Source organism: Apostichopus japonicus, chromosome 9, assembly GCF_037975245.1.
Source record: "Apostichopus japonicus isolate 1M-3 chromosome 9, ASM3797524v1, whole genome shotgun sequence".
Classification (NCBI taxonomy): domain Eukaryota; kingdom Metazoa; phylum Echinodermata; class Holothuroidea; order Aspidochirotida; family Stichopodidae; genus Apostichopus; species Apostichopus japonicus.
The window spans coordinates 12,092,501-12,112,120 of NC_092569.1; the positions used below are offsets into that span (position 1 = coordinate 12,092,501).

At 37.2% G+C, this 19,620-nt stretch overlaps 1 protein-coding gene across 1 annotated transcript in view; it reads right to left on the minus strand.

The window, feature by feature from the left end:
• LOC139974029 (vesicular inhibitory amino acid transporter-like) overlaps positions 1–19,620 on the minus strand; it is a 30,554-nt gene extending 10,934 nt beyond the window's left edge. Inside the window, exons 1-2 of the mRNA XM_071980942.1 lie at positions 19,127–19,620; positions 12,679–13,436 (exon numbers count right to left, since the gene is read on the minus strand). Of these exons, the coding sequence (XP_071837043.1) occupies positions 12,679–12,969 (291 nt within the window). The 5' untranslated portion in view covers positions 12,970–13,436; positions 19,127–19,620. The remainder of the gene's footprint in view (positions 1–12,678; positions 13,437–19,126) is intronic.

Sequence of the window (19,620 nt, forward strand, 5' to 3'; positions counted from 1 at the left end):
TACCGGCTGTTGTCGTCGTCGTCACAGATTACTGCGTGATTTTTTTCCGTCAAATAGCCTATAGATGAATAAATTCAACATTTTAAATCTCAGCACCGTATAGGCCTATGTACTTTGTTTTCACCTGCCTGTCTGCTCTGTATTACATTCGGTTTACATTGTGTATCTTATACTTTAAGTTCGTAACGACATTTTATAAGCATCAGAGGACGGATTAATGAAAGTGACTGAAAGACAAAGTCTAGCAAACAGCCTCAGCTCATGCCTATATGGCTTTGAACTTACATGTGGACACTGCTTACAAATTTGGACGAATGCTTTTCAAATAGGATCCATGTGTGCTTTGTTGATTGGTATAAAGCTGGAAGAATATTTGGTTGATTTATTAGACTTTCTTTAAAAAAACAAAACCGTTTGACATAAACATTTTTGGATGAACCTATAGGGATTTGACGTCATTATAGAGATGAACCATAATGGAGAATATTTTGCACATAAATATCTTGAAAATTGGATTATCTATAGAAACATTACAAGCTTTATAAAGTACACTGTTAACCCTAAAATTTCTATATAAAGTCATCTTTTAAAAGTTGCACGGTTTTCTAAAACAGACGAAAGAAACCCGCCCTTCAATCAAGTTATGAACAACATGAACACTCTTAAGGAGTACCTTCTTACTCGTTTTGAACTAATAGCATAGACACTATCATAAAGCGACCAGCTATATACTGAAACGCCGTACTATAGGCAACTGTTCCTTTCTAAAGGACTCGCGATACACATTTGACGATGACCACACAGTCACACAGCCACGTAGTCACACAGTCCCGTTGTATAATGGGACTGGGGTTGAGAGTGGGTCAGTGAAATATTTTGGCTTTCGTACCAAGATGCTATTTTCAGTGACTTATTTTAAAAGAATACTATACCATCTCCCCGAAGGTCTCAAAAGCAATACATACTCTGCTTCAATACACACTGACCCCTCCCTCTCCCGCTTACCCCCGCTTTCCCCCCCCCCCCAATGATGATTATTTTCTTGCAAATGAACTGAATTTTCGCCGGAAGGAAACATTAACACGAGAACCCTCGACTCAGTATGTGAGAGACCAAACATTACTTGGTTACGTCACTTCCGTTATTCGTCATATCCGGGATAATTCTAGCGATGTCGTAAGCGTATATACATTGTAATGCGCCGTTACATTTGGCTATACTGACCTTTAGTGAGGTTTTTAGAGAGAGAGAGAGATATGTATATATACCATACATGCAGTACATATATGACCAATGTCTTAACCTGTAATAACCCGTTCAACAGTCTGGAATTGGTAAAAGCACAATAAACCATTGATCGTGATTAGAAACAAGAGACGGTTTTTTTACGACGGAAATTTCTCCATTTAATCATCATCAACATCTCGAAGACGGGTTTCCAATGCGTCAATGATATAAGTTTCAAATCTAATGGTTCGGCAAATTTTACAATTTTCTCTTTTCACCTACAGCTGAAAACCCTGCTTGATGATTGAATATGAAAGAAACTCGTTAACGAATATGAAAGAGCTCTTGTAACGAGGAAAGTATCTTCGAATGTTTGACTTGTTCTAATAAAAAGTAGACTTTTTCAGATAAAAAAAAATAGCAGGTAAGGGGAGAAGGTAGACCGAGAAAAAAAAGTTACTGGGTCTTGTAATAATCAATATCTTCTTTTGGTTTTTGTCTTAGAATAATGTTCTCGTTCGCGTTTGATTGTAGAAATGTGAAAGGTTGTTAAGTTGAATAATGATCCATGTTCGCCATTGATTGTATAAATTTGTAAGTGAATGGTTGTTATAGGTTGGATGTTTTTTTTTTTAACTGGGACATTTTCAGTGGGTTAGATTCACGTTCATCTTCTGTATTATTTATATATTTATTTGGTGTTTAAATTATGTATTAATTTGTGTTGTAAGTAGTGAGCAGAGTGGGTGGGACGGTGCAGTCAATTATAAGTGAGCCTATTTTGCATAACGTTGTCTTGTTTTTCTGTTTGAATGGTTCATGTTCCAGAGACTCAGAGAGTAAAATAAATGAAGGTTGTTAAAGGCTATTCAGTAGCATAATGAGACTCAGGGACAGGTTTTCTGTTCTTGTTTTCAGATTATTTGTATTTGGGTTTAACGTTTTCAGTTAAGGGGTAGGGGTGGGTGGAGGGGGGGGGGATTTGATAGGTTATGCTGAAATGTTGTTATTCTCTGCTTGGTTAATGTTCATTTAGTTATAGTCAAAACAATTCAGGTTAAGCTTAAACATTTCTAGTTTCGTTATAATGTTATGCTATTTTATGACTAACCGTGTTGACAAACATAAAATATACATAGGCCTATATACCTACACGAGGATATACACAAAGGTTCTTGAAAATAATTATTGCTACTGGCAAGCTATTCACACGTACATGTAGAACCTATATTATACATTATATATCTACACTATAGTATGCAAAGGGTTCTTGACAATAATTGCCACTGGCAAGCTATCCACACGTGTAGAACCTAATATATAAATATATAGACTATAACTACACGAAGATATGCACAGTATATAATTTTAGGTTCTTGAGTATTGATACTAGCAAGCTATCCACACGTGCCAGAACCTATAGTATACCTAAATAACTACACGAAGATCAAGGGCGGCGGAAGCACTTTTAATCTGGGGGGGGGGGGGGGCACCGACATCAAAGGGCACTTTGCAGAAATTCGATTGGACTGATGCAGCCTTATATTTAGTACCCTTTATAACTCTTATTGTATTATCTTATTTGCGTATACACATCACTCCATCAACGCCCACCCCCCCCCCCCCCCGAAGGAAAATATGCATACTAGCACTGCAATATCCAATGTGCAAATTGGGAAACAAGGAACAAGTTTTCTTTTGAGACAAACTGAGGTGAAATCATGCAAGTTGCTAATGTAGGAATCTTCCGAATTAGAGTTTATTTCTTGTTAATATCTTAACAAATTTTTTCCATTCGAAATAGCTTTGAGTTTGACCCACAGAAACTCATTAAAAAGTCAGGGGCGTAGCCAGGATTTGCAAAGTTGTATGCACGACTATCTGAGCGGAGCGCCACCATCGGTTGGCGCGGAGCGTACAAGAAAATTTTAGGTTTTACAAACCCCTCAGATGGCCGGAAACGGCCCTTCCCGAGTGTTCGTTCTGGTTCCCTGGCCTCTTGCTAACTTGAAACACCTCAATTTGTATGTAGAAAAAGGGCACATTTTTAACCTGAGGAAAAGTGGGGGGGGCACGTGCCCCCTGTGCCCCCCCGGTTCCGCCGCCCTTGACGAAGATATGCACAAAGGTTCTTGACAATAATTGCCACTGGCAAGCTATCCACACGTGCCAGAACCTATATTATACATATGTATAGGATACCTACACGAGGATATGCACAGTATATGTTCTTGATAAGTATTGCTACTGGTGAGCTATCCACACGTGCCAGAACCTATAGTATACATATATACCTACATGAGGATATGCACATTATAGGTTCTTGAGAATTATTGCTACTAGCAAGTTATTCCACGTGTAGAACATATAGTATAGGCTACATGTATATGAAGATATGGATATAGATTCTTGAGAATTATAGCTACTGACAAGCTATCCACACGTGTAGAACACTTTTGTTACAGGCTATGTAGCCAGTGATGTGATTCTCGTAAGAAAGATAATACTATGGATCGGTGGTTCCCAAATAAGTTTGTAGTAGGAGGGCCAAACAAACATTGAGCAATGGGTGAGAGATAAGAATTCTCATTATACCATATTAGTGCCAAAATGTGACGCCGATAATTTTTTATTATATATATGGAGGATGGAGAGGTGGTAGCGGAAGGAGGGCTGACAGAATTTAAGTCTTTTGCTTATATCGGAATTGGCCTGCTGGCTTCTTCTTGAGATCCCAAGTCGCTGTAGGGGAAAGTAGGAAATAGATGGCAGTACATAACTGGTCTGGGACTTTATCTTTGCAGGTGTCTTTGGAGGTAACATTTTTATATAACATTGTTGTTTACTTCGGCCTACAAAAGATATGTGACAATTGGAATATTAACTCTATAGAGAAAACTTAAATTGATTCACCGACTAACAAAACGTTAGTCCATCTGGTGCCTCTCCCGACTACCATAGCCTTAGTCAGTTGCTATACCGACTAATTTATTCCTTAGTCAGTTGGATTTCTTAGTCGGTCATCTTAGTCCGTCAGCTTAGTCGATCAACAATTTCTTAGTCGGTAAATGTATATTAGTTAGTCACATTAGTTGGTGACATTAGTCGGTCTTTACCGACTAATTTATATGAGCCACCGACTAGTTTATAGCAGGTTTTACATTAGTCAGGATGGTGCCTCTCCCGACTAACCTTTCTTAGTCGGTATCGACTGACTAGTTGCACTGACTAGATTCACTGAAAGAATTAAACCCGACTAGTTTCACTGACTAGTATCACTGAAAGAAAAGAGAGCAGAAGAAACACAAATAATGTGTACGTTGGCAGTATTTATTTCTGATAAAACTTCTGATGTCTACAAAAGGCTGACTTTCGACAGATAGAGAAGAAATCACTGTAAATAAAATCTGAAAATCTGATTTTTTTTTCCAACAAAGTTAATGGATCAAACATGAATCGCAAAAGTATAGCACTGCACAATAATGCAAAGTTGACTCTTGGGCAAGGGTTCCTCATGACTTTCGTTTTAAAGTGGTACCCCAAATCGACACCAGTTAAGTCTTCACGAACAAAAAGTGTTTCTCTTAACTACAAATGGCCTCCCACTTGTCTTCAGGAAGCCAAAATCTGCACCATTATTGACCTGTGAACAGAAAATATGATATACGTGTAAGCACAGATACAGATATAGCACATGATAACTCACATTATCATAAATATACATTTACATTAAAATTTTATAACATATTGGGAGGTATACATTTAAATCTAGGTCCCTCAAATTATAAGCCAGGAATAGCAGCTTTACCAAATTATTATTAGCTTTGCACAGCATAACACCAAGTTATTTCTCAAAGCTTAATAATTATGTTAATCATGTTAATAATGATCCCAATAGACCGGGATCCCAGAGGGTTTGGTTAGCTGGGAAGGTAACCAATTGCCTTGTACATCACAATGTTCACAGTGCATTCCTGTATATGAAACCAGACGACTGGCAAACCGACTGTGGTGGGTGTGGCTGGGAGAGCAATTTTAAAGTCACCTGATAGCTAACCTAGATCAGTTTTCATGGTAACACATCAAAGTAGGTACAATATGTCAGGTATGGCCCCAAGAGCAACAAATGGCCATTGCCAGTAATAATTGGTGGTGGGGTACCCCTGCCAGTGATCTATAATTGACCCCTCAAGGCTGACCTAGGTCAGCTCATGAGGTAACCACTTGAAACCTACTGGAAAATGTTGGTTAGGGCTTCAGATACAACTGATGGGCATTGCCAGTAATTTTTATTGGTGGGGTACCCCTGCCAGTAGACCCCCAAAATGCCCATCCCCCATTGACCTAGATGAGCTCATGATGTAACCAGTTGAAAACTACTGGAAAATGGTATCACTTCATATGTAAGGAATGGGAATTTACAGTAATTTATATTGGGGGGTACCCCTGCCAGTAGACCCCCAAAATGCCCATTCCCTCATTGACTTAGGTCAGCTCATGAGATAACCAGTTGAAAAATTACTGGAAAATGATAGGTATCACTTCATATGTAAGGGATGGGCATTTCCAGTCATTTACATTGGTGGGATAACCCTGTCAGTAGACCCCCAAAATGCCCATCCCCCATTGACCTAGATTAGCTCATGAGGTAACCAGTTGAAAACTACTGTAAAATGATTGGCAGGACTCTATATATATGTAAGGGATGGGCATTTCCAGTAATTTATATTAGTGGGGTACCCCTGCCAGTAGACCCCCAAAAAGCCCCCCCCCCCCCCCTCATTGATCTAGGTCAGCTCATGATTTAACCAGTTGAAAACTACTGGAAAATGGTATCACTTCATATGTAAGGAATGGGAATTTACAGTAATTTATATTGGGGGGTACCCCTGCCAGTAGACCCCCAAAATGCCCATTCCCTCATTGACTTAGGTCAGCTCATGAGATAACCAGTTGAAAAATTACTGGAAAATGATAGGTATCACTTCATATGTAAGGGATGGGCATTTCCAGTCATTTACATTGGTGGGATAACCCTGTCAGTAGACCCCCAAAATGCCCATCCCCCATTGACCTAGATTAGCTCATGAGGTAACCAGTTGAAAACTACTGTAAAATGATTGGCAGGACTCTATATATATGTAAGGGATGGGCATTTCCAGTAATTTATATTAGTGGGGTACCCCTGCCAGTAGACCCCCAAAAAGCCCCCCCCCCCCCCCTCATTGATCTAGGTCAGCTCATGATTTAACCAGTTGAAAACTACTGGAAAATTATTGAAAGGATTCTATATGTAAGGGATGGGCGGACTCTGGCAGTGGTGGCCCACCAATATAAAATACTGGAAATGCTCATCCTTACATATGAAGTGATACCTATCATTTTCCTGTAGGTTTCAACTGGTCAAATCATGAGCTCACCTAGGTCAATGAGGGGATGGGCATATTGGGGGTCTACTAGCAGGGGTACCCCACCAATAAAAATTACTGGCAATGCCATCAGTTGTATCTGAAGTCCTAACCAACATTTTCCAGTAGGTTTCAAGTGGTTACCTCATGAGCTGACCTAGGTCAGCCGTGAGGGGTCAATTATAGATCACTGGCAGGGGTACCCCACCACCAATAATTACTGGCAATGGCCATTTGTTGCTCTTGGGGCCATACCTGACATATTGTACTTACTTTGATGTGTTACCATGAAAACTGATCTAGGTTAGCTATCAGGTGACTTTAAAATTGCTCACCCAGCCACATCCACCACAGTCGGTTTGCCAGTCATCAGGTTTCATATACAGGAATGCATTGTGAACATTGTGATGTACCAGGCAATTGGTTACCTTCCCAGCTAACCAAACCCTCTGGACTCCCGCTCTACAGATCAGTGAAAATTTGACCAAACTTATGAAGCTTGCACGTAAATGATATACTAGACTGGTTTTTTTTTTAAAACAGGTTATGAAAAGTATCTTAAATATCATTAAACAGTTGGGTACAATAGTTAAACTCACTCTTCCATCTTTTTTCTCTATGGTACTTGTTCCTTTGCTTTTTGGACTCTTGGATAAACTCTTTTGTTCTGCGAAGGGTACCAATATATCATCTTAAAACATGTCTTTAAGCCATATATAACACAGTTCTCCTCTTCTGTTGTTGCCTCCACACTGGTGTCGTACATCACAGGAAAGCTCACCCTTGACTTAGATATTTGGCTTTTCAATTCCTGCTGGAAGAAAGAAACAGCAAAGTATTCATCATTTGAAAAAAATAAATAAATAAAGTTGTCACCACAAAGTTATGTGAGATTTGCTTCCACTATAGTCTCAAAAAACAATCCCAAAGTTTGAAGCAGACTGTAAAAAGCTGAAAATTTGAACGAGAGTGTCATCACCATTGCAACCAGAATCAAATGCCCAGAATACAGAGATAATAAAACATGGGCTAAATCTTTGTTTGTTTTTATGATCTTTAAAAATATTAAATTTTAGAAACAGAAATGCACTGAGCCAACTTATTTATAGGCCTAATCGTTTTTAGTTGTTATTTTGCTTGCTCACATAACAAGCCTGTTTAGACCTACGCTAGAGGAGAATCAGTACTTTGTTACACTAAGTTTGTCTTCGGTCGTTTTGATATAGTCTTACTAGTAGTACTAAAGTATATAATGGACCGGCGAAGACTAGAGAATACCCAGAGTTTTAGCAACTGCGTTAAACTGTATCATCTGATCTATTATTTACGCCAATGAGTTTCATTCAATCTAGGATCAAAAAGAGAAAACTAATTAATCTTAACCTTTAAACTTTGCTACTAAACAGATATGCTTGAATTACAAATAAATGTCAAAAAAACATCATAATCTAAGAATCGATGCATATACATATACATAAACAGAATAATTTGAATTCGCGCAAGTGAACCCTGCACTACATTGGACAGAAAAAAAACGTGCAATTAGACCAAACTAAACATACTAAATTTTCCGTTACTTCTACATAAAATATCAATACAAATACAACAACTTACTCTTTTGGCAGTATACTAAAAGCACATGTTATAATAACTTCAGACTATCAAGCTTTCCTGAGAAAAAACGGTTAATACTTCTTACAGTAAGCAAGTCGACCGTGAAGGAATGTCGCAATTGTTTCCTGGGCGTGACCGGAAATTAAATACTAAAAAATGATAAATGAAAAGGTTAAATAGAACTGAAGCGTGCATCCTGACTGCTCGCAACATATAATACCGTTGACTAGCCAACATAATTTGTTCAGCCTACTGTGACTGTACGTTTGAAGGTCTAGCCTTGCTTATTCAATATCACAAAGCCTACCCATTTAGATTCACATGGGAAATTACAGGAAATCTTTACCAAATGAGTGTAGACTTCTAATAAACTATTGAGCCTTATAGTTCCAGCATTTGTTTGGGAATAAATAAGAAGATTATGTGCCACTGTTCAATCTAGCCCAATACACACATAACACATTGTTAATTGGTGTTTAGGATGCACACTTTAGTGTTGATAATGCACTGCAGTACCCAGTAGAAGCCTATAGGCTACTCACTGTCATTGCACTTGTGTATTGCGAAACGCCAACGTGACAACGGTAGCGTTACACTAACCATAATACAGTATACTAGTGCCAGTGGCCTAACAATTAACTTTAATTTTACCTTCAAGTTAAAGGAATAACAGGTAGGCCGATGATGCAGTTAATACCTCCATTCTTCTAAAGACCTTCTTGGGTGATTTACGGTTGAAAGTTGCTTAGAGTGATCGTATGAAACTATGCCAAGCCCAGCAAGCAGCCGTTGCCTCTCGGTTTCCAAATTGAAGTGAATCGAATTGGGTTAAAATACATTAGTCCGTCGACACCGACTAAGCTACGATTATGGCGTAAATCGGGTGTCCGTATCGTTCTTAGTCCATGGGTTAAAATACCTTAGTCCGTCGCCACCGACTAAGCTGCGATTATATTTTCCTTAGTCAGTGTAAACTAACTAAGAAGCAGCTATGAAACGAAGATTTTTGCTAGTCCGTGTGCATTGACTAACGTTACAGACTAATTTAACGTTAGTCCGTGGCAATATTGACTAGTTTATTTTTTCAGTGTAGATATTAATATATCCTGAATGCGAGGTTTCATTGAAGAAAATTTGTCTTCTTATTATAATTTTGTAAGAATATTATGTTTTTCTGGTGATAAATATATGTTTTATACATGTACAGAGAAGTAAACATACTTTTCACATCATTTGTTACGATGAAGTCATTCACTCCACTGTTGCCAGACAATTTCTCCAGATCACGCTGTCGGGATTTGGTTTCCATTAAATATATCGATTAGAAAATTTACACTATTTTGACTACCGCAATACCCCCCTTTAACCTTAAAAGATATTGACAAATATGCAAATTCAAATGTACAATGTATTTTATGGCCCTTTCATTCACGTTTGGGTATTTGAAAATATCACTCGGTAACAACGTTTGACCTCCATCTATGCATAATCTTAAAAAAAAATAAAAAATAATAATAAAAAAAAAAATCCGTTTTATTTGACTACCACATCAGAATCTCTCTATTATATATAGTACATTGTCTTTTCCATATAGGTGCTTCAAAACTTCAAGCCGTTCGGATATAAATATTTCAGAATAAATCTCAGCATTTTGATGGCGCCGATTGCCGGCCACGATGTTCTATATGTTTGTATAAAATATATCCCAGCCAATGGAGAATAATAGCCGATAGACACAAAAAAAAAAAAAAATCGCTAAAAACCAGAAGGTTCTTACGAGATGTTCTTAAGTGTCAAAGTATACGGTCTTAATTTTGTACTCGACTTTCACAATTTCTCGCAATCAAACGATTGTTTTTCAGGTCAGGAGACATGCAAAGTCTTTCCCCATGCATTCAGTCGACAATATGTGCACGGGGTTTGTTTTTGTGCCCACAGGGGAGAATTGTTAGCCTTGTAATATTTTACAAATCTCATTTCGTTCTAAACTGTCCTATAGGCGTCGATCCGTGCATATACCGGAGAGTGAAGTACATATCGGCGGCTTGTATATAGATCAATGAAGGTCTCGCCAGCATTGTAATTATACAGGCAAAGTGAATATTTGGAAATATAAATTTACCACAAGAAAATGTGATGTCGACACATGCACTCTTAATTCGAATAGGATGAGAATTCAACTTTTGATAGTGTGTACAGTTATCGATCGTTGGCAGATCAGTGTATTATGATAAAGAAATATATCACTAGGTGCCAAAAATCTTATACTCGTTGGGCCTGGAGGCAGTTTTACTGGAAACATTAAAGATCAACTTCTTTCTGTTAATCATAATAGTGTCTCTTCAAAAGCGTTACACAGGGTGTAGGCCCACTATCCTACTGCACACATTATACATTATAGCCAGTCTGCCATATTTTAATCATGGCCGCTCAGTGTCTCAGAAATGTCTTCATTGACAAGGCATGTGCTTTACCAGATGGCATAGCCCATGCAGTGAATGTGTTTTAAAAATGTGACCTGCTCTTCAGTGGACCCGATTGTCAAGTTTATACCATAACGGAGTGAAAACTCTCACTAATTGTAGAGTGTGTTGTTTGATAAGAGTGGAATTCGCTCATCTATAAAGAGTGACCATCGTGTAGGGATACTTTCAAAGAGTGAATTGCCACTCTTAGAATTAAAAGTGTGACATTATATGTCTATACGTTATACCTTATCTGCATGTATGCCTGTATATACGTCTGTTTCTCGCCGTTAGTTTTGTTGCGTTTTCGGAGAATCTTGACCGAAGACGCTTATATAGGTTAGATGTCAAATTTCATGTTTTTTCTGTATTTTATTTCATTTTTCATGATGAAGATGAGATGTAATGAAACCACGTCGGGTTCTTTCATTTTGCTTCAGATACATTTGTTGTGAGCAAAATGACGGAACTCTACTTTCTTTACAAACCAAACTGTGCAATGTAATATCTCGATTTGAAGAACCTTCTTTTAATATTTCACTCTTTTTTTTTGGTTACCAATTAAAAGTCGGTTGACAGTCTATGAATTAAAAATCATCTCGTGATATTCAAGATATATTACGCATTTAATTTTGTTTAGACTTTGACTAACGTAAATTAACTAAAAACACCGTATACACGATGAGCGCATATACAGATACGGTATAGTTATTAAGCGGCATCAACTTGCGTATATTTATTAGAGTACGTTTATATTCTTAGGTGATTGCGCCCATGATAGCATGCCTGATGTCATCTGCCACGTGTTGACCTGAAATAAATTCATCAGGTTTTCTTCTGTAGGGCAAGGGTGTGCGCAAGGCATTTATATAGCTACGCAATGTAATATCGCGTTTACCACGCTAATATGCACAGGTCTGTGTAAAGCTGTGCAGCTCCACGACCAGGACAAACGCATTTGAGTATGGAGTCTGTATGGCATACATTTCGGATCAGATGTATGGACGTTAAGTCATTCTGCACAGTGAATGCCCTCCCCAAATCTTCCCCTTCCTCCTTCCCCCTCCCTCCCCTCCGAGTACCACACTTGCATGTTCTGAGTAACACTTAGGTCCGTGGAATGATCTTTGCTGGTTTAGTTCTCTCAACCCGTGATTAAAATGTTTAAACATATTTACTTCCCTTATTATTATCTGCATGTGTGTGTTTGTGCGTATTTCAAATTGTCGTGTAAAATGATCATCGCATGCATGCATGCTTATTTCTTTCAAGGTGTTGCCAGGCAGGACTTGAGAAAAGTGAAGTGAATTAAAATCTACTTGAGAAAAACAGGACAGCTCCCTGCTGGACAAAGGTGAATGTTCTTTGGCTATTAACTAATGCCGCCGTTAAAGCTAGTTGCTACACAAAATATCGAAAGAAACAAATGAGATAAGATAAAATGGAAAAAAAAGGCGAGCTAAAAGATTCAACAACAAAAAGTACACTGAAAAGTAATATAATCCTACATTTCAAATCGTTTGGTAGTAAGCAGACCTAGCCTATACATAATGGTGTATATGTTTGACTTTTGATACATCTCGAGTCCCGACGTTGACTTCTATTATGCAGTGTTCAACTGCAATTGCCTAACCGGATAATTTTCCAAGCGATCCCGATCTGTTAGACTTTTCAAACTTTATTTACTTTCTTTCATTTGCCCATTTAGGGCATATGTGACTTATGGAAAAGAAAGATGAAAATAAATAAAGCATGGAAATAGCAAAGCCCGGCCTGAAATGTGTCTTAATATCATTTCTTAACATCTTTCTTCGTATTTTCGTATTTTCTTTTTCGTAAATCGGAAGCACATACCACTCACCTTCCTACACCAAAACAGATTTGAGCCCCCCCCCCCCACAAAAAAAAGAGGTGGTGAGGGAGTAGGTGGGGGTGGAAGATTAATAGAAAATAATAATTATTACCTGGATCGCATTTGTCACATTCCAACCGGCGTCCCATGCAGATATCTCCTTCCGGTTGAAGTTTCCGGAGCTAGCGTGTCTCTGCAGGCCTCGTACGCTGCCAGGCCCGGTCACGATGCCGTTGTGAGCAGCCGACGGTTGTCCAGTAACCGTTCCGTTCGCTAGTCCATCAGATGTTATTCTACCCAACTCGGTTTCATCGTGGTGAGCGAAATGTAACTTTTCCTCATCTGGGCGATGTTGCAAAGCCTCAAAGGCTCTGTTAAACACACCATTGACCTTTCGCAACATGTTATGTTATTAATCGAATTCAACAAAGTAGTTCATTCGTCAAACAAAAAAGAATTTAAATTAAAAAAAAAACTCCAAAAAATTCACCTCGTTGTTATATATGTTCACACAAATCATCCGAACGATCACTACGTCATTAAACCCCTCATTTAATCGATAACATGTATCGGATTTTCTTGTCAAAAAATTCCTCTCACTGGTAATTAGTTACGAGTTTTAGAAAAGAGTTTGTAATGTTATCTCCAGATTGATTTTGCCGTAAATGTCACACAGCGCGTTCCATGGGTATATAAGTGCCAGACGATTCCGTATGTTTAAGTTGGAGAGAAAAAAAAGCGACAATAATTGTTAGCCACTTAAGCTGCAAAGTTTCCGCTCGACAGAAATTCAAACTCGTTGCATCAATTCGAAAAATTCCTCTCTGCGCTTCTCTAGCATGAGGTCTTTAATCAGACGTCTTGCCAATTCTGTAGTGGAAAAGACAAGAAAAATGAGAGCATTAAGGCATCCGTATCGACCTATCGTATCGGCCTACTGCATGTCAAACTCATTTCAATAAGTATACTGCATTGTATACAAACTATCGAAAGTGTGGTACGAAAATGGTTCATGTCCGGAGACTCTATACTCTATATGTATGAGTCAGAAAAATGGAAAGAATTATATATAACGATAATACTTTCCGTGCATAGTTAGCAGAACGTGGACGCATTGCCAAAACATTGAGAATGTGTCTTTTGTGAGCCCGCTGTGGATTGCTTGATTTCGCCCATTGTAACTCGACTGCACGTTATGTTAGGTATTTACTGTTCCCTGTTATTGGTTACCATCAAGGTTTCTCAATCAAGTTTCCAATTTTTGTTTCTCAAAACACAAAGGGTTAAATAAAGAAAATGTTTGGTTGGCTAAAAGGACCAGATAGAATAAAACCAAAATCCAGGCTATATACCTAGATTTAGCAATGTGCAGACAGAGGAGGTCGGTAGGGTGCTCAAGCCAGACCCTTAAGGCCCGCATACCCTGCAGTGGGGCGGAACCAGTGGGGTGTGGAGATGTACATCCTCCACGTTTCAACCTCACAATCATAATAATACCATAATATTAATTTTTATTTATTTAAGTCAGCGTCTTTAAATAAAAAAATTAGTAGGCTGTAAAACAAACAATATTGTCGAAATCGCCGAGTGAAGTAAATAATGACGTCATAATGAACTATAATAAAGATACTGTTCCTGGGTACCAAACATTGGCATGGACAGTAAGACGAATGCTTATAGTCACATACATGAAAATATCGCATCGGTACGAAACAAAACTATGAGATCATAGAAAGAAAACCCGCAAATAATTCTTCGCATTCTTCTCATACAGCCATAAATTAAGTCGTCAATTTGTTGTTAAGCTGATATAATCACTTAACGTAATTGTTTATAATTGGGGCTTTTCTTCTGTTGCAAGATCATAATTTTTATTATCAAACAAGTAATAATGTAACCTCAAATGAAATCACCTTCGCGCAAAAGGTGTCATATTGCGCGCGTGACACGTATACAACGACGAATCCCACCCCTAGCTCCTTTCTGTTCCGGGTAACCAACATAAATTCCAACTGTGAGATCCAAGATAACATTACCTAAATAATATAAACACATAAAACAAAACCAATGTAGGGAAAATCGATGGAATGACAAAAGAAACATCCACAAACACGAACACACAGTTACCGTCAGATTATATATATAGATGATAAAGTATATTCACAAATATATCATTTTGAGTTTTTTTTTAAAAATTTCTTACAGTTATAATTGAATCAATCCAACTCTCATAAACACATCGCAAAGATACTCTCAATTATATGAAAAGCCTCAATTCTCACTTTAATAGAGAAAACTATCACAAAAACAATTATAAATATAACAATGGACTAAAGCAGGCACAGAAACACATAATACTTACTTCAAACCTCATTTCATTTTAACCTCAGTTTGAAACTCATTATAATGTCGTTCAAGTATAATCTCCTAAAAATATGTAATAAACTTCTCACTGTCAAAATGAACGACTGTTTATATACGGTTGTCTTCTTTTACATGTTAACATTATGTTATTATCATACATCACTACTAATATCAACGCAGTTTGCCATTATCCTCTTATAAATGTTGAAGTTTATAAATTTCTCCTTTGATTAATGTGCGGAGTAAATTTTATCCCAGGTAAACGTTTAGAAACACATGCACACACACAAAATAGGAAGGAAAAACGTTCTCTAAAAAAAGGTAAATCTTGCATCATGTCAGTTTTGATCAAGGAATCTTTTCACCTTACGATTTTCTCTCTTTCTTTTTAAGTTCTGTTTATCTTTATTATGCGAACTCTAAAGGGTGTCTTTGCTAATCATACTCGCTGTTTCACACCCCATCGCACGATCATGCAATGCCTTGAACGTAAGAGTGTTTGCTTGTCTTATCAACTATTCGAGAGAAAAGAGACACAGAGTGAGATAGAGAGAGAGAGAGGGGGGGGGGGGGGGGAGGAGAGAGAGAGAAAACAAGGAGGAAAAAGATCATGTCAAGAAGAAGAAGATGAAGATGAGAAAATCTAAGATGTATAAGCTTCCAATCAAAGTTTCATGTCAGATGAAACGTGAATGTGAATCGTGAGCTGAAATTGATCTATTTTTAATCTTCAATGCAGGCTATCATTTGATGATCTAAATTGGGCAGTAAGAGATTAGTCGAACACGTATATATGTTTGTTTTCACTCTTAATTGGCTATATACAGTCATGTCAGCATACTGTGATATATCGTACAGGAATTTAAACTAAATTACTTTGCATTGCAATCGTCTCTACTTTAATCGATGCTATACAACATATGTGTAGTATACCAGCCGATTCACACAGAGATTAAAGTAACTATACTGTATATCTTAAAGTTTTTTACCTTTAGCAGAAACTGGATCGTGCTGACAAATCTGATAAATCCGTAGCATATGATATTAGGAGTACAGTAATAACTGTGGATATGTGTAATCCAAACAAATCCCAACATGTGGGGGAGGGGGGGGGGGGGAAGAGGGGTGATTGGTGGGTTGGATGGGAATTCCGTTGTACGCAATCGCGTTATTAGATGAGACATAAGAAATATGTTATGTAAATCCCAAATAATGAATTAAATAGCTTGGTCTTGATTTTGCATGTATTTGTAAAACGGCAGCACACACTTGCTACGACGATGAGGCCTGTTTGTAGTTAGTATAACATGAACACATGCCTACATTACAGTAAACATAGATATATGTCTACATTGCAGTTAACATAGATACATGCCTACATTGCAGTTAACATAGATATATGCCTACATTGCAGTTAACATAGATACATGCCTACATTGCAGTTAACATAGATACATGCCTACATTGCAGTTAACATAGATATATACCTACATTGCAGTTAACATAGATACATGCCTACAGTGCAGTTAACATAGATACATGCCTACATTGCAGTTAACATAGATACATGCCTACAGTGCAGTTAACATAGATACATGCCTACACTGCAGTTAACATAGATACATGCCTACATTGCAGTTAACATAGATATATGTCTACATTGCAGTTAACATAGATACATGCCTACATTGCAGTTAACATAGAAACATGCCTACACATTGTAGTTAACATAGATATATGCCTACATTGCAGTTAACATAGATATATGCCTACATTGCTTAACATAAACACATGCCTAGATAGCAGTTAACATATATACATGCCCACATTACAGTTAACAGAGATACATGCACACATTGCAGTTAACATAGATATATGCCTACATTGCAGTTAACATAGATACATGCCTACAGTGCAGTTAACATAGATACATGCCTACATTGCAGTTAACATAGATACATGCCTACATTGCAGTTAACATAGATATATACCTACGGTGCAGTTAACATAAACACATGCCTACATTAACAAAGAGACATGCCTACAGTGCAGTAAACATAGATACATGCCTACAGTGCAGTTAACATAGATACATGCCTACAGTGCAGTTAACATAGATACATGCCTACATTGCAGTTAACATAGATATATGTCTACATTGCAGTTAACATAGATACATGCGTACATTGCAGTTAACATAGATACATGCCTACAGTGCAGTTAACATAGATACATGCCTACATTGCAGTTAACATAGATATATGCCTACATTGCTTAACATAAACACATGCCTAGATAGCAGTTAACATAGATACATGCCTACATTGCAGTTAACATAGATACATGCCTAGATTACAGTTAACATATATACATGCCTACATTGCAGTTAACATAGATACATGCCCACATTGTAGTTAACATAGATATATGCCTACATCGTAGTCAAAAGTTGTCTGATTGTAAGTGTATGTTTGTGTTTAGGGAGGGTTAAGGAGGTGTGTGGGGAGGGGACGGGAGAGGGGTTAATGATACGTTGGATGGGAATTCCTTATTACGCAATCGCGTAACTAGACGTAAATAATATGTCATATAAATTCCCGTATATCGCATTGTCAAGTACGTGTATTTCGAAAACTGTACGTTGTCCACGTACAGTATGAGTTCTACGTAATAGTAATACTGCATTGACCCGTGGCGTACTGTGGTTGTTATGACGTCATCCATCATTAGTCGACCGATTCAATCCAGTTGCGCAACTCAACCCATATTAAAGGGGACATACACCCAAGCATCGTCTTTAACTTATAAGATAGAGGTTTTTTGCGAAGAAGAACTCCCACAAACAGGCTCAGACAAAGTTTGTTCCGTTTGGGAGGTAAACTAGTTTACAAGACTGTGCCTGGCAACTGATATATTTGTGAATCTGTAAATATCAAAGTGCCACTCTAATCTGAAACCGTTTACTTTATTATTGTGCTTGTTTTCATATTTTCAAGGTAGTAGAATGATGTTGTAAACAGTGTTGCCACTGAAACTAATCTCATTATTAGTTTATATAGAAGGAGATTCATTATGTAAGATTCAGCATTTGGAAAGAAAAGAAGCCTTCTCCATTAACAGAAAATTTATAATTATAATATATATATATATATATATATATATATAAATATATATATATATATATATATATATATATATATATATATATATATATATATATATATATATATATATATATATATATATATATATATATTTATAATAAATGAAGAGCAACATTAAACTTGAAGCACGTGTGGCTCGATGATGTCATATTTAGACTTGATCTAGTCTTGAGTGTGGAAGACACTCATTAAACCTGTGATATTTGACAAATGGAATAACATTGTTCTTAGCCGTTTGAGGAAGTCGTTAATGACACCTATCTCTATCACATATACCAACGACGACGGCTGGGCTTGTGTCTCCTTTAAACATGTGCTCTGTGTTAAAAATTAGCTCAATGTGACGGTGCCATACCTTTATACCATAAAAGGAAAGATGTCGGCTCCATGGAAACTTGCTATTTAAACCCAATCCCTCTAGTTATATGGCAACGGACGTAAGAGGATATGGGAGGATGTCTGTGTCGCGGGTGGGGTAGGGTAGGTGAGGGGAGGGGCGTATATGAATGTTGAACCTTTTATATTAATATTTAAAATTCTTTTGGAGAAATCAACTTAAACGCGTTATTGATTTTGTTTTGTCGGCAGAGGTGATTTGTAAGTATTGCGATTTTTGTTTTGTTTACATATTTTAAGTGATATGCCTTTAAACAAAAATAGGAAGTGCAATAAATATGAGAAATTTTATAAATACACATCTTCGTGTCGTTGACAATTGTTGTCAAATAACAGAGTAACATGACATTTAACCTGCCAACCTATACAAAATGGTGAGGGGCGTACCATGGAAATATTATTCATTACATGAGGGTTCGTTACCAAACGAAATTTACATTGCGATAATTGAAGTTATTCAATTATTTTCGACACAAATATTTTTTTTGTCAATTCAATCTCTTTATTCAAATATTTGAAGGAAAAAAATTGAAATGTTATCCCCATTCAATTATGAAATAAATAATAAATAAACATAAAACAAGTATACAAGAAGAAAGAAAGAAAAAATAACTTGCATGAATATTATATACTTACCCTTTTGGTATGATTACGAGATAAAATCCTCACTTGTAGGTGTCACTGCACTATTAATAAAGTCATTCTCCTACAAGCACTCGCAGAAAGTGAAATTGTTCAATCTAAGTATTCCTACCAGAAAATGGCAGTTTGTAAAAAAAAAATACTTCGATTCCGAGGAAACAAAATTAACTCAGAAATGTAAACCTAATTTTATACAACCGAAAGAAAATCTCGAAACATAAGATTCAACTCAAATTATTTCTATTCACAGAGAACTATTTCTCCCCTCGAGTTGCCTTCCTTGTTACGACCGATGGCGAAGATGATTTTTAACCACCTCAGTACAACTCGCAGCCACGAAACTACTGTAGCTCTATCAATATATAAGAGAAACTAGCAGAGGAATCGTAGTTTGATAATATGGAGAATTAGTTACCGCCTGAAGCGAAAACTCGAACGGAATACGTCATTGGAATTTTACGAGTTTATATATATGTACTATGCCGAAT